This window comes from Aspergillus thermomutatus, assembly GCF_002237265.1.
Source record: "Aspergillus thermomutatus strain HMR AF 39 chromosome Unknown NODE_30, whole genome shotgun sequence".
NCBI classification, from domain to species: Eukaryota; Fungi; Ascomycota; class Eurotiomycetes; order Eurotiales; family Aspergillaceae; genus Aspergillus; species Aspergillus thermomutatus.
Window position 1 is genome coordinate 47,022 of NW_020798079.1, and position 14,505 is coordinate 61,526.

The window sequence follows — 14,505 nt, forward strand, 5'->3', positions numbered from 1 at the left end:
TTTACGCGTTGACCGAATCACGTGATCTGACGTCGCGCCTCCTACTTCCTACGCAGATGTGCGGAGATCATGTGACTATAAATTGCCTGTGTAGGAGCTAGGTGTCTATTTTTATTTTTTGGTTTCTCCCAATGGCTTGCCGTACAACGGCCAAGGGTGATCGAGGCCTCAAGGCCGGGCTTAGCCCGTCACACCAAGCATTCCAATGATTGATTATATAGATGCATGAAAAGATATTCTAAATTTTCATCCAACCAAATTACGGCTTCACCGTCATGCCAAGCTGGGCCACATTCGTTTCCAGCACTCCATTCTTCCATGTCAGGGTGATGCTGTGCTCTCGTCAGTGAACCACACAATGCTTGATGCCCCATGTACCCCATGCCTGGCGGCCGAATCCATGGTCTTCGTACCTATTCATACTGTTCATGCCATCTTTGAAAAAGTACATCTTCGCCCCCGTGCTCAGCAAGTCCTGCGTCAGTGGACCCACCATCTGGTCGATTCCGCTTGTCTCGTACACTGAGGTTGTGATAATGATGGGCTTGGTGCCTCGATTGCGGCAACCCCAAAGAAGCGCCTTCATGATCCTCAAGCTTGGAAGCCTGTTGCCCTCACAGTCAGTATCCATGGCATTCCAAGAGATGTTAACGTGCACTGAGAATGAAATACCCATGAGTCGAAAACCGAGACGATATCAAGTACACGTCTGCGGTATACTGATAATAGAATTCCTGGGATTCGCTGTGCTTGCTGCCATGATGCGGGACTTTCATGATCGAGAAATGCTGGGGCGCGGTCAGATCTCCCCGGATGTCTCGGTGTAGAATCGTGTCATGCGCGTCTCCTGTGAATAGTCCCGTGAACGCATCGGTGCTGTTTTTCGTGCTGAATACGGTGACGGTGGAGACACGGTTTGCCTGCACGCCCCGGGCGCCGGACTGGCGCATTGCGGTGATATTGGCTATTGAGGGGCCGTAAAAAGTCGTGTTCAGCGCGGGGAAGAGGTCGAATTGGTTGATGCTTGGCTGCGGGATGGCTTCGCCGTTGCCCCAGGGGGCTAGGAGAGTGATCGCGGGTCGGTTGTTGACAACATGAAGGGTGTTCCATTGGGCAAGGAGGTCGTAAAGCCGACGCCCTTGTCTTTTGCTGTGATCGATCAACCGAGCGCTAGGGGGTACGGGGTTAAGCGCGAGGGGCTGATTGGATTCAGCCGGTGGGACGGGTTTGGCGGGAGAAATGGCAAGACGGGATAGAGCGAGCACTGGCGGTGCTAGGGGGTTGAGGTTTGGCAGAAGATCTGTTATGTTGCCGTCGGGGTCGTTGAACAGGAAGTTGGACATGTTAAGGCAATGCGCCTGGTCGGCCACCATCTCGATGAGTCCTGCAAAAGGTGCTAAGTGGCATTCGTATAAAATAATATGGAAGAACCTACCTGAAACATGATCCGAATCGTAGTGGGTGCATTGCACAGCATCCAACACATCAATATTTAGGGCTGTCAGCACATCGTGCAGGCGTGCCCAGGTTCCCGCCACACCTCCGTCCACCAGCATTGTCTTGGCCACAGCGGCATTTCCTTGCTGGTCGCTGATGACATAGCAATCTCCCTTGCCGGCTTGGATCATGGTGATGTTCGTGATATGGGTTGCAACCACAGCCACCTTGGCCCTCTTGACGTTATTATTGTTATCTTGGGCCTGGGCGAGCTTTCTCTTGCTCCGGGTGACCACCATCGGAGCAGGCACAGCGCCTCCAACCACTTCAGCCTCTTCAGGCGGACGATCTTTGAGCGAAATTGTCAGCTTCTGTGGGGTTGTATTATGTGTCTGGTTCCCTTCCCGTAGAAAGATCATCCTCTCAGGTTCGAAATCGAGCATTTTTGACGAGTCGGGGTCATCGTCTTTATCGGTGACGTCTGAAAATGAGACTATGACGGGGTCCGTAGAGGGGTCCAGAATTGCATAGAAGGAGACGTCAAGGGTGATTTTGTCGTCTTCCACGTCCATAGAGAGGCTGACACTGTCGGGATCCATGATCAACCGCTGTTCGCGAGGGTCGAGGTTCACTTTGGCCGCCCCGGCACGAGCTCCAAGACTCGTCCAGACATATAGGTACGGTCGCTGTTTTGTTGTAGGTGGTTTAACACAGGTAATGGCCACAGGCTGAGGGCTGCTGTCACCCTCCGGGAAGACCAATATGTTGCCGGATACCAAGATGGATAATGGATCTGAGGGCTCGATAAACACCGAAACTGACCCGTTGGTAGAAGGAGGAACGAGAGCGACGTAGATGGTCTGGGACGCTCCTCCAACGCGCAAGGGAACAGGATCACTGTTGCTCAGGATAATGGGAGCCCCGTCAAAGGTCACCAGGAGTGCAGCAGGAAGCTGGGGCGTCTTCTTCTTCTCGTATTCCTCTAATGCGTCGAGGAGGGCGCGGATTGCAAAGTAAATGCGGCCCAAAGTAATGACAACGTTGGCTGCGATGATCACCTCTCCGACTCCTGGAACCACTTGCGCCATCATCCACAGTCTGGATTTCCACGACAAGGCAGGGAGAGACCGAAGCAAGCTGAGTAGAAGGCCCTGTCTGGCGATTTCAAAAAGAAGCGCAATAATTTGATGAGAGACGTCCACAGCGCTGCTGGTATCAATCTCGCTGGCGACCAGGGGGCGGTTCAGCGCAGGTCTGGACATCAAACTCTCGGTAAGGACTGATGGCTCTGTGGCCGGCGGATCGCTCTGCGGTAGATTCTGGAATAGAGTGACGAGACCGGTGATGATCAGCCGGATCGACTCGGTCTCCCAAAGCAAGATGACAACCTCTCGTATTTCTTCGCCCTCTAAGTCAATTGCAAGAACAGCCTCGAGGATTATGCAAATGAGCTGGAGGACAAAGTTGATCCATATCAACGCAAGCTCGGGGTCGATCTCCACTTCTACTGCTGGTCGGATGGGTAACCCTAAGGCGTTCACTGGAGGTGTTGGTCTGAGCATCAGGTCAGACACCCGAGGTGGAAGCGGTTTATATCCCGGTTGCTGGTACGCTGCAATTGTCAGGAGCTGTGGTGGGCTCGCCTCAACGAGAGGTCTGCTGTACGTAATGATTTCTGCATTGCCAGATAGGGTGGGAGAAGAAACATTATCTGCATCCGCTTCGAACGTCCAGTTGGCAGTCAGGCCTGGTGCATCAACTGCGGGAGAGCCGTACATCAGTACCCGGATCTCCATCTCCCCGCGGCAGACATTCCACAGGCGAATATCATCCATGTAGCCAACGAAGCAGTTGACGGGTATAGCATCAGGCTCTGCGTCTTGGCAGAACGCGCCGATGACGAAATCCGTACTTTCATTGTCTACCGAGGTTGAAATATCCAAAGAAAGAGTAGAGTCCAAGGCCCCGTCGATATAGAGCGAGAGCGTGGCTATTGGCCAGGTCAGTGAGAACACCCGAGAAAAGAGGGAATGAAAATCCTACGAGGATCAGCTGCTGGGTCAAACGTTGTAGCAACGTGCGTCCAGTGCGAATTAATCTCATCCACTGCAATCTGTCCCTTGGATCTCAAGACAGCATTGCCCCATACTGATATGATATATTGTCCCTGCATCTGTAGGCCATATCCTTGAGAGAGAGAATAAAACTCGCCCGCTATCACAACGGTATTTGTCGGAATCGCCATGGGGGCAATCCATGCCTCGAGCGTGTAGCCACTTTGACCTGTTTGGTGCAGAATTCCGTCCTTTCCCACCAAGACGCACCCACCCTCGGTAATAACCAAGCCATTACTCTCAATGTAGATGCTGACTTCTGGCGGAAGCTGAAAGCCTTTCAACTCAGGTGCTTTGGGCGCATTGATGACGGGCGTCATTGAGGTGAATTCAATACTCGCAATGAGGTCTGGCGGACTGCCAACCGGAGTGAACATGGCACTACGCACTGCGTCGACCGTCAAAGCAGTGTTCCAAAATGTCACATTTCTGATCCGCCCTGCAAAACTTGGTGAACCAAGCACTGGGAACCCACTGCCAGGCAATAATCTTGAATATGTAGCAGTTGTTTCTTCTTGAAAGGTCCCGTCAACAGCCAGCTGAATCGCAAAGCCGGTCCAGATGAACGTAATGTAGTGCCACTCTGCAACCTGGAGGCCGACCTCTCTTTGATAGACTGCATTCCTAGTCTGGGAGTCGGTCTCCGTGTCGTTGACATCCTGGACCTGAGCGCACAGTGCCCCGTCGCCCCGAATGCTCAACGAGTATCCTTGTTCCATCGAGATGATTGTGTGCAGGCTGCCTTCGGTGTTGTCGATATCGTTCTCCTCATAGTACGTGGAAGTATGATACACCCATAGGGAGATGGTAAAAGGGTCACCAAGAGGGCTCAGGTACGCTGACTTGGGCAAGGTGATGGTCTGGGTGAGCAGCGCAATACCGGTCACTTGAGACGGGGGAAGGTGTAAGTCCACCATTGGTCGATCTCGACCCTCCAACACGAGACTGGTGACCTGGAGCTGCTCTGTTCTCTCTGACTTGGTCTCAAAAGAAAGCTCAATCAACCAGTCCGTGCTTGGAATGCTTCGAGTGCGGCCATCACCAAATGTGAATGGATTGGAAACAGTAAAGTCTTCGTACCAGTTGTTATCTGCTGCATATGTCTTACTGGATAACGGAAGTCTAATGGATTGCACCTTTTTGCGATTGTTGAGATCAGTCGCTTTGAGCACGAGGGCATCGCCAGCTGCAAGCCAGGATTCATGAAGCATCGTCATGCTCACACTGAAGTCTCGCGCACTGTCTGCATCGAGGATTGCGGCGCCGTGGGTGAAAAGCTCCCGAAAGCGGCCCACCTCAACTGAGCTACCATCCGCAGGAACAGTTATGGTTGGAACTCCGAGCTTGAGGGATCGATTGATACTTTTAATAGAACGGAGAGCCGGACTGCTCGTTGAGGTACGTCGCTCGTGTACCTCCAGGGCCAAATCATAGATCCAGCAAGCGGTTGGCTCATAGGTCTTTTCCGTAAAGCAGCTGAGTTTGATGATGCTCTCACTCAGGTCTAGATCAGCCGGTGGTTGCCAGTCCTGCTGGCTACCGCTAAGCACGGTTCTCTGTTGGACGACAATGCTGTCAAAGCCTTGGAGTGTCCAGGAGGTGACAAATGTATCGTTAGATTGATGGAGATCGACCTTGACAATAGTTTGCGCTGTTTTCGTGGCAATCATACCGCGCATCCTGAATACGCGAGCCGTGTCAGATCCAGCAGCTGGAAAGACAGAAGGGTCTGCCATAGAACTGAAATCGTGCAGGTAGAGGCTGTTGCTAGGCGTAGCCGAATCAACGAGGAGGGGCATGGCGTTTGGCCCACGACACAGGAGTCGAGTCCAGAGCTCATCTGGTTAGCCTTGTGAACAATCAAACTGTAAGTATTACCCACCAGGGAACTGTCATGAATGATGGCAACTGAGCTGGTCACCTGAGGAGATGTGAAATCCCAACACTCGAGAACGAGTTCATAAAGCACAGCACTCAGATTCAAATTGCTTGATGCGTTTGTATATCGGGCTGCCACCACTGCTGAAGCATCTAACAGGTCTTGAAGATCCGTCACTGATCCTTGTCCAACTGTAAACCAGGAAGTGACGGAGCTGTAGGCCATGGTATCAATGGTTGAGGCCCTTGGAACTGATAAAATTTCCGGCGTCAAGCGACTCAAACTAGGTGACGAAGAAAGCTGATGGCCAGGCATCAACTTGAATTGAAGCTCCGGCTTTTGAAGTCCTGGAACCGAGTCGCTGTACGAACATCGTAATCGGTACTTTCGATATGAGCCTTGGTTGGGAGGGTTGTCGGTGGTTGTGCGCAGCAAGCAGGCTACTTCTGGTTCCAGGTTGGTCCATTCATCACTTATTTCAAGAACCATTTGTTGCGGAACTGCCGAATCAGTAGGAGGGAAAATCCGTCTGCTTGCAATAAACATTGTGATTCTAAGCGGTGGAATGCAATCACATTATCCTAGTGCATTGCAAGTCATGCATCGTAGGTGGTATGATGAGAGAAGACATTGGACAGACAAACTGACGCAACCGCTTCACGTTGAACTGACGCAACTGCTTCACGTTGAACTGACGCAATCCCTTCCTCAACCTACAACTTAGATGAAGCTGTAAGAGCTTCAATCAAGCTTCAAAGATCGAGGTAGTGAGACAATCAAGATGGAAATTACTCCTGATGCCAACAATGCCTCAGTCTTCAACTGCTACGATGGCATCGTGCCAACTAGCGTACCAGAGCAATGGAATTATCAAATATTTTATTACGACCCAACGCAGCCATCGAGTCCGGTTGGAAGCTACCTCTCAACTAAAGACTCACCAGATTGTTCAGTTGTCCTAGTGGACAACAGCACCGCAACCGACGAGTGGAGAGCGAGATTCTCCTTCCGGATGAGTACACCACCATACGCATTCTTATATGGCCATGCAGTCCGAGCGAGTCAAGAAGGGATAGTGGCTGAACAATCCGAAAGTTGGGGAAGTACTCTCGCCTGTTACGCTCAGGACGACTTATCAAACTTGCTCCTTGGTGCAATCTTTGTTGGAGTCTACCCTCGCGAAGAAGGGGCTTCATTGCCTGATGGAAAGGTTGAAATTGTTTTCCAATCCGGCGCTCAGGGCAGGTATTTCATGGCTAAGGGAGTTGCTATCGCTCCCTCTACAGTGATCTTGAGGGGTGGGGATGTCCCACTGTCTCAGCGCGTTTGGCAACTACAGCGAAGGGACTGGATTGGGGATGTATCCCAGACGTGTATCGTGAATGATTTGAATAGCCCAGTTTCCGGATACGCAATGGCCAAAATGAATGGCATAATTGGCTACTACTTCCTCACGCCCACGGGTATTATGCCTGTTTCACAGGGAAGACTGGGTCCAGATCATTCCACATGGCAAGATGAGGTCGCGATTGCAGGAAATGCCAACGGTCTCTTCTCCCTAACCAATACGGGAGATGTTTATCTATATTCCAAGTCCCTATCAGAGCGCGAGCCTTGCAATATTTTGCCGGACTATAAGTTCTTGGACGTCAGTTGCACAAGTATGGATTCTTATGTCTATGCTATCCAGACAGACCACACTGTGTGGAGATATGATACGGCTCATCAGCCCGGCACCTGGGAGCCAGTTTGGCAAGGAACCGATTTCAAAGCAGCAGTTCTGATGGCGTCAGATGCTGCGGTCTTTGCCATCGCACATCCGACATGTCCACCCCGATATGGTCCATCTGGGGCTGTTTTCAGCCTCTTAGATGGGCCTAGTCCTGTGCTCATTGGCAGTGATCAATTACACATCAATCAGTTAAAGATTGCCAGCAATTTTCTGATTGGATTGGCATCAGGTGACAACAAGATGTATGTCTGGAATGGGGTCCCTGGCTCCTGGACCGATCTTTCCACCGCGCCTCTCCGGCCATGGGGCGGAGTCCGAGACGTGGTTGACGGCAGCAGTCTAGGAATAGTTGCTTTGTCAGGGGACCAGCGTGAGATTGTTCAGTTAGATCTGCATGAGCGGAGGTGGAATTTCTTGGGTGCCCTGACTGACGAATGGCGCCTAGATGAGGGTAAATTGACTCTGTGCGCACTTGTTGACGGTGTTGGGATATTTGGCATTTGGAATGGACGCGTGATTTTCATTCACCTGTCTGGAGGTGTGCAATAAACAACCTTGGAGAACAGCCAAAAGAGCGCACAGATAGAGTATTCACCCACAATGTCCATCGAAAAAGCTGTGGTGCTACATATTCTGGGGCCATGGGGGTTGATTGCATAGGATATCTAGGGAATCTAGGTACATCATGATCTATGAATGTTCGACGGTTTGAATTCAACGTGCAGACTCCATCGCGAAATACTCCTCTACTGCAATCACCGGTTCTCATGAGTCTTGTAAATGCTGTTATACCCTGCCAGCGACTCCTCCTTCAAAGCTTCCATCTCCTTACCTTGGAACCGGTTCGGATCCAGTGCTTTCTTCAGCGACTCGTCAACTTCTTCACCTTGAATCATCTTAGTCAAAAATTTGGCTGAGCCGGCCGCATGAGTGACCCATACAGCCGCCGCAACATAAAGACCTTTGGTTGACGAGATGGGGCCGACCAAAGGCAGATTGTCCGGAGTCATGGAGAAAAGACCATTGAATTTTTCCTTAATGGTCAGATTCGTTTCAGCAGGGATCAAACTGCGAGCTCGCTCCAGTATTGCGTCGAATGCATCGACCCAGTCGCCAACTGCAGTCTCATTGGGCTTATGATAGAGCGGCTTATGATCATACGAGCCAAGTCCATAAGCTGTGCCATGATCACGGGCGTACACATGGAATTCAGGCCATCGAACAAACGGTGACTTGCGCGGATTTGGCTCTCGCTGTTCGCCATACATGTATGGATGCGCAACAGGAATGACCGGAATCGGCACACCAAAGTTACAGAGATTCTCTGACCAGATACCAGTAGCGATAACCACCTTTTCTGCTTTGACCAGTCCAGATGTAGTCAGGACACCCTTTGCACAGCCATCTTCCTGAATGATCTCCTTGACATCGGTTTCCAGGAAATGAACGCCGTTTCCACGCGCCTGGTCTTGGAAAAATGATGTGATTCTAACTGCATTTGCAGCCCCATCGCTTGCGAAGTGCAATGCAGTCAAGATGTCGTTCTTGACAAGATCAGGAGCCAGTTTAGTTGCCTGCTCGGGAGACAGCAGTTCGGCAGGCAGGCCAGCCTTCTTCGCCATGTCGTATCTGACCTTCAACCTTTCGACGCCCTCGGGTCCGGTAGCAACTTCAAGCCCTCCAATGCTCTCGAAGCCACCAGGAATCTTCCTGTATTCACTGACGGTGTCTATTGCAAGGCGTGTGAGGGCCTCTGACTCGTTGTATTGACCAATGAATCCAGGCGCATAGCCAGTTGAACCTTTCAACTGAGAGAATGAACGATCAATGAGGACGACTTCTTTCCCATTCTCCAGTGATCCTGACAAAAAGTAAGCCAGAGATGACCCGACAATACCACCGCCGACAATAGCAATTTTGAATGATGCGTCCGAGGTATCCATCTTTGCTTAGGTTTTTCAAGGCTTAAGGGATAAATGTTATTTTCTGTATCATCTACAGGCTATCTACAAGGGGTTTACCTCCTTATATGTTCAATTATGGTGGGGTTGGATACAGTAGTGTCTTGGATACGAGCTTTATATAGAACGGGTTCGACGCCGACAACGGTGACGACAAACCGGGGGTACCCGCAAATAAGCGAGTGTTTCCGACTAAAAGAGCGAGAGTTAGTCCAGAATATTTTGATCCTGATAGCAGCTTCGATAAGTCGGATTGATAAAATGTGTCATCAGGAATGGCCTGATGAATGTTATTACTATAGTTGATCAGAGCCATCGTGGATGGCATTGAGGTGGCCTGGCGGCCTGAGGCAGAAAGTGCGTCATCGAATTTGACTCAGAAGTCCGAAATTCGGCCAAGAAAGAGGACGCGTCTTCTTCGATGTCAACGGCTCGAACTTCTGCGAAGCGATACATGCATTTAGTGGGATAATAGTGGCTCATTGAATGCGAGCTTGATGTGTTGGATGCTTAGACGAAGGTTCGATCCATTGGTGTCAAATTCACGCGCCCTTTCTCTGGCATCTGGCTTTAGAATCTGATGGAAGCCTGTGAGAATTGACAGCCTGGTCAAAAGCCATTCCGAAAAGAGGACAATGTTTATCACATATTTCACTATCTCAAACTGAACCCGGGACCATAGCTTTGGAGACGGCCATTGAATGACCTTAAATTGAGCTTTCTCACTCTGTCCACCCATTGGCGTTGAGTAAACATTCCCAACGTCTGTTGCCGCGAGTCATTGATTATACGTGATAATCATTTCGTGCCTACTCTCAAAATCGAGGATCTCTGCTATACTGCTGCTCTGCCTATTGACTCACTGCTGCATGAGGCAGGTCACCTGTGCTGGCATGGCTCCTCTGTGGCCGTGAATTCACCTCCTTGGCCCTGCGACTCATTGCATCCCTCAACATGTCTATGTTCAGGCCAGCTTCAGAAATCTCGTCCTCCTCGGACTCTCAATCCAGCTCCGACGAAAGCGACCATAAATTACTTTCAACAGCCGCCTCAAGAGAGACCCGGGGTAAATCTTTATCTGGGAATGGTGCACAGACTGCATCCCTGGACAGGGGGCCTGACACTGAAAGCATCTCTGAAGCCTCAATGGATGTCCTTGATGTTGAAACCCAAGGTCATGCAGCATGGATGACCTCCGCCTTGCTCGAATTCTACTGCCTCAGCAAAGCAACGGACATCCTCAATGCCAGGGAAGGTTCTCAGATGCGATACACTCGCGACTCTCCAGAAGTACAGTATCTAGGCAAGAAGATATATGCCCATCAATCACAGCTGCTATCCACACATGGAATGTTACCTGGAGGCCTTGAGAGTGACGAATGGGAAGAAAGAAGGCAGAACTATCGCGAAACTCTTGATGGAATTGGCCTGCAGGCCCTCAAAGGACTAAACTTAGATGATATCCCTAAGCAGGCGCGGTCTCTTGGCACCACAGGAGACGTCGTCTTGGCTTCCAAAGCCTCAAACCGGATGCATGTTCATGTAGAGACTGATTTTGCAAGACCTTCGCAAATGAGGCGTCAATACAGCGGACTCTTGGGATTCAGAGAGCAAGTTGCGGTGAGAAACGACATCCATGCGCCGGAACATCAGCCGTTCGCCCTCTTGGGAAGTTCGCCTGTGAGCTTCCCGCTATTCAGACCCAATCCGCCCCCACCAACTCCAGCTATATCTCGTTACGCGACGGAATTTTCAGAAGTAAGAGTCCTTGGCCGCGGATCATTTGGCGAAGTCTATCATGTGAAAAATCATATTGATGGGCAGAACTACGCAATTAAAAAGATTCCATTGAGTCAGAGGCGGCTTCAGCAGTTGCAAGGCGGCAATCAAAATCAACTTGAAACTATCATGAAAGAGATACGAACGCTTGCTCGACTCGAGCATACCAATGTTGTCCGATACTATGGTGCATGGGTGGAACAGGCCCATATATCTGACCTTCTTCACTCAAGGAATATGAGTGCAATGGAGTTCCAGCACGAGCAGACCCATAGCGTGCTTGTGACTCAAGAATCGAACGACGAGCAGAGTTTTGGAGTCGTGTTTGAACATTCGGAAAGTTCTGCAGTTGAGGCACGCTCAATTTCTACGTCTGCTGAGTCCGAAGCCGATGCTCCTCATCATTCGCGACGTCGCTATAGTCATGCTACGTCGTCGTCGCGTCGCTCAAAGAATAGCCTAGCGCGGAGTCTTGAAGACGATGAGGAGATCGAGTCGATCCCTCGCGATTTCAATTTTGCGTCTCATGGTCAGCTGTCGACGTTCGGAGGCACCGATGATGATATCTTCACTGACGGGCTGAGTCACGATCCGTCCAAGCTGCAGGTCCAACGAAGGCGTCAAAACGGATCTCAGCTTCCTGCTGTTGTTCTCCACATTCAAATGTCCCTGCATCCTATCTCACTGAACTCTTATCTTAGTCCTCGCTCTTTGGGACACGCAGAAAATAACCATGCGCCCCCACGCCGTCACTGCTTCCATTTGATACCGTCGTTGAGATTAATGCTACGCATAATTTCTGGTGTGGAATATCTCCACGCCAAAGGCATAATTCATCGTGACCTGAAGCCGGCAAATATTTTCCTCTCATCGTCTGATAATGGCAACCTCGACGGGTGCCCTTCCTGCATGGCGAATTACGGGTCAACATCTGATTACTGTCACCCCAGGATAGGAGACTTTGGTCTTGTCGCAGATGTTTCGCATCTCAACGACTGTCCTTCCCCCGCTTTTGAGGAGGGTCCAAAACTCCAGCGTGTCGTTGGAACGGAGTTCTACCGCCCACCCTTGAGCACTAATGGGGCGAAGGACTCTAACGGCATGTTCCGGACCGGAAATCATCAATTCAGTTACATAATCGACGAGACCCTTGATGTTTACGCTCTTGGAGTTATACTTTTTGAGCTTCTTTATCGTCTGAACACTAAGATGGAACGCCAAATGGTTCTGACCGACTTGACAAAAGGCACGAATCGTCAATCGCCGGCCAGGAGTTGCATTAGAAACACTGTATTCCCGGCAGACTTTGCACAGAAACTCGACTTGGGGCCGATGGTGCTAGAGGATGGTGTGTCTGTGGCCGACTCGTTGATGAGGTGTATCAGCGGCATATTAGAGCCCAATGCTCATCGACGCTGGCGCTGTGCGGATATTAAGAGAGCTCTGGAGAAGATTCTGGATGCTGCTGTCGTGCAGGATTTTTCCTGTTGTTGATGTTATTGATGAACATTGGTTCGAGCTGAAAATCTTTATACCAGCACTATTCTCGGGCCTACAGCCGCCTCAATGTAAGGAGGAAAGCAATAGAAGGTGAACATACTAAGATTATAAACCCTTTGTATTACATACATATCTTTGAGTCCCTCTGAGGAGTCTGGACTAATGCTACAACTCGTCTCTTCTTATCTTTAACTGGATTCAAGCCCATGACAAACATGAAAACTGAAGACATATGAATTGCATTAAGTGTGAACAGGAGAAACATCCATTGTCCTATGACAACATAGGCGGCTTTCGGCCCTCGGTTTCATGGGTCTATCACCATCTTCCCCGCATAATGCAGGGATCCCCCACAATACCCGCATAATATGTAGCATTATCTACATAAAAGGATAAGATAAAGCTACATCAACCTCAGTTCAATCCGGAGTCAGCATCGCTTCCTCTCTCTCTTCTCTCCATATACCTGTATCCCAATTGTCAGAAAATATGCCTCGTACAGATCGCCCCCCAACAGCTCCCTACAGCGAACCCCTTCTTCCCCAACTAGATATCGAAAACCCCTACTACACAGATCTCCATCACGAACTCCGCGCCTACGTCCGCAATTACGTAGAAGCATCCATCGCCCCTCACGCCCAAGAATGGGAAACAGCGGGTCAAGTCCCCGGGGAAGTCCGACGACGCCATTGCGAGCTGGGCTTCGGAATCGTCCATCCTCTAACCTCCGAAGAAGACGCGGCTGGTATTTCATTGCCTGGCAACGTCCCCCGTGATAAATGGGATACGTGGTGCAGCCTCATTGTGACGGATGAGCTTACTCGGGTCGGATTTGTGGGTGTTATATGGGGACTTGGTGGTGGAAATAGTATCGGGTGTCCGCCTATCGCCAGGTTTGGGACACCGGAGCAGCGGCGGAGGTGGTTGCCCAAGGTTGCGAGGGGGGATATCAGGTTTTGTTTGGGGATTACGGAACCTGATGGTATGGGTTTCGATTCTTTTTTCATTCAGAGGGAGGATCGTTCGGCTGACGGTCTAGTAGCTGGTTCGGATGTTGCGAATATCCAGACGACTGCGAGACTAGATGGTGACCATTACATTGTCAACGGGGCCAAGAAATGGATCACGAATGGTATCTGGGCTGATTATTGCACTGCTGCTGTGAGGACTGGGGGACCGGGGAGAGGGGGCATCAGTCTGCTTGTGATTCCTTTGACTGCTCCTGGGGTTACTCGCTGGCGGATGCACAACTCAGGTGTCAATGCCAGTGGTATGGCCTAGCTCCCATGAACACTCCCATGAATGATCTCAAGCTATGCATAACAGCTGATCGTTCAATTAGGGTCGACGTTCATTGAATTCGATGATGTTCGGGTCCCGGTCGACAATTTGATCGGAAAACAAAACAAAGGCTTTCCGCTCATTATGTCAAGTGAGATATCCCCCAGGAAAGATATCCAAGTACTGATGCTGTCAAGACTTTAACCCCGAGCGGCTTGCGCTTGCATGTGCCGCTTTGCGGTTGGCTCGTGTTTGCGCTGAAGATGCCTTCCACTACGCAGTGCAGCGAGAGACCTTCGGCGCGCCTCTGATCCAAAGACAGGCAATACAATCCAAAATCTTCAAATTCGGTCTCATGATCGAGCCCGCGTATGCGTTCCTGGAGCAGCTCGTCAACATCATCGAGCTCACCAGAGATCGACCCGCTGACGATGTGAAGATCGGTGGAATGACTGCCTTGCTCAAGGTGATGTCTACCAGAGCTCTTGAGAAGAGTGTTCGTGAAGCACAGCAGATCCTGGGAGGCGCTGGCTATAACAAGTCCGGAAAAGGAGCACGCATTGAGCAGATTTCCCGTGACGCGAGAGTTCATGTAGTTGGTGGTGGTAGCGAGGAGATTATGATGGGCCTAGCGTTACAGGAGGAGACCAAGGCGCTTAGGACGAGGCGGCAGGCTCTTGAGAAACGGCCGAAGCTTTAAGATGTGTTGCAAATGGTGCAGATATTTTTTTCCTGATTTGATGCTCAAAACTCACTACAACTCGATGATTCAACTAGTTACAAGATCCATATCCAAATGCCGGCAGTTCTACGTGTCAGCCA

At 50.5% G+C, this 14,505-nt stretch overlaps 5 protein-coding genes across 5 annotated transcripts; 3 read left to right on the forward strand and 2 right to left on the reverse strand.

Moving 5' to 3' along the window:
* Nucleotides 1–259: 259 nt before the first annotated feature.
* CDV56_105546 (uncharacterized protein) lies at nucleotides 260–5,976 on the reverse strand (the record flags this gene model as incomplete). Its single annotated transcript, XM_026759165.1, has 6 exons — nucleotides 260–332; nucleotides 414–605; nucleotides 673–1,384; nucleotides 1,436–3,427; nucleotides 3,481–5,391; nucleotides 5,442–5,976. The coding sequence occupies 6 exons, from the start codon at nucleotides 5,974–5,976 to the stop codon at nucleotides 260–262; spliced, it is 5,415 nt and encodes a 1,804-aa protein (XP_026617023.1).
* Nucleotides 5,977–6,211: 235 nt separating this feature from the next.
* Nucleotides 6,212–7,711, forward strand: CDV56_105979 (uncharacterized protein; the record flags this gene model as incomplete). Its single annotated transcript, XM_026759598.1, has 1 exon — nucleotides 6,212–7,711. One exon carries the CDS (start codon nucleotides 6,212–6,214, stop codon nucleotides 7,709–7,711), a length of 1,500 nt encoding a protein of 499 aa, XP_026617024.1.
* A 206-nt stretch (nucleotides 7,712–7,917) lies between these two features.
* Nucleotides 7,918–9,105, reverse strand: CDV56_106097 (NAD(P)/FAD-dependent oxidoreductase; the record flags this gene model as incomplete). Its single annotated transcript, XM_026759716.1, has 1 exon — nucleotides 7,918–9,105. One exon carries the CDS (start codon nucleotides 9,103–9,105, stop codon nucleotides 7,918–7,920), a length of 1,188 nt encoding a protein of 395 aa, XP_026617025.1.
* Nucleotides 9,106–10,077: 972 nt separating this feature from the next.
* On the forward strand, nucleotides 10,078–12,396 carry CDV56_106229 (putative protein kinase; the record flags this gene model as incomplete). The annotated part of the gene is made up of 1 exon (XM_026759848.1): nucleotides 10,078–12,396. The coding sequence occupies one exon, from the start codon at nucleotides 10,078–10,080 to the stop codon at nucleotides 12,394–12,396; it is 2,319 nt and encodes a 772-aa protein (XP_026617026.1).
* A 495-nt stretch (nucleotides 12,397–12,891) lies between these two features.
* Nucleotides 12,892–14,383, forward strand: CDV56_106409 (acyl-CoA dehydrogenase family protein; the record flags this gene model as incomplete). The annotated part of the gene is made up of 4 exons (XM_026760028.1): nucleotides 12,892–13,384; nucleotides 13,445–13,672; nucleotides 13,745–13,834; nucleotides 13,881–14,383. 4 exons carry the CDS (start codon nucleotides 12,892–12,894, stop codon nucleotides 14,381–14,383), a joined length of 1,314 nt encoding a protein of 437 aa, XP_026617027.1.
* Nucleotides 14,384–14,505: the final 122 nt, after the last annotated feature.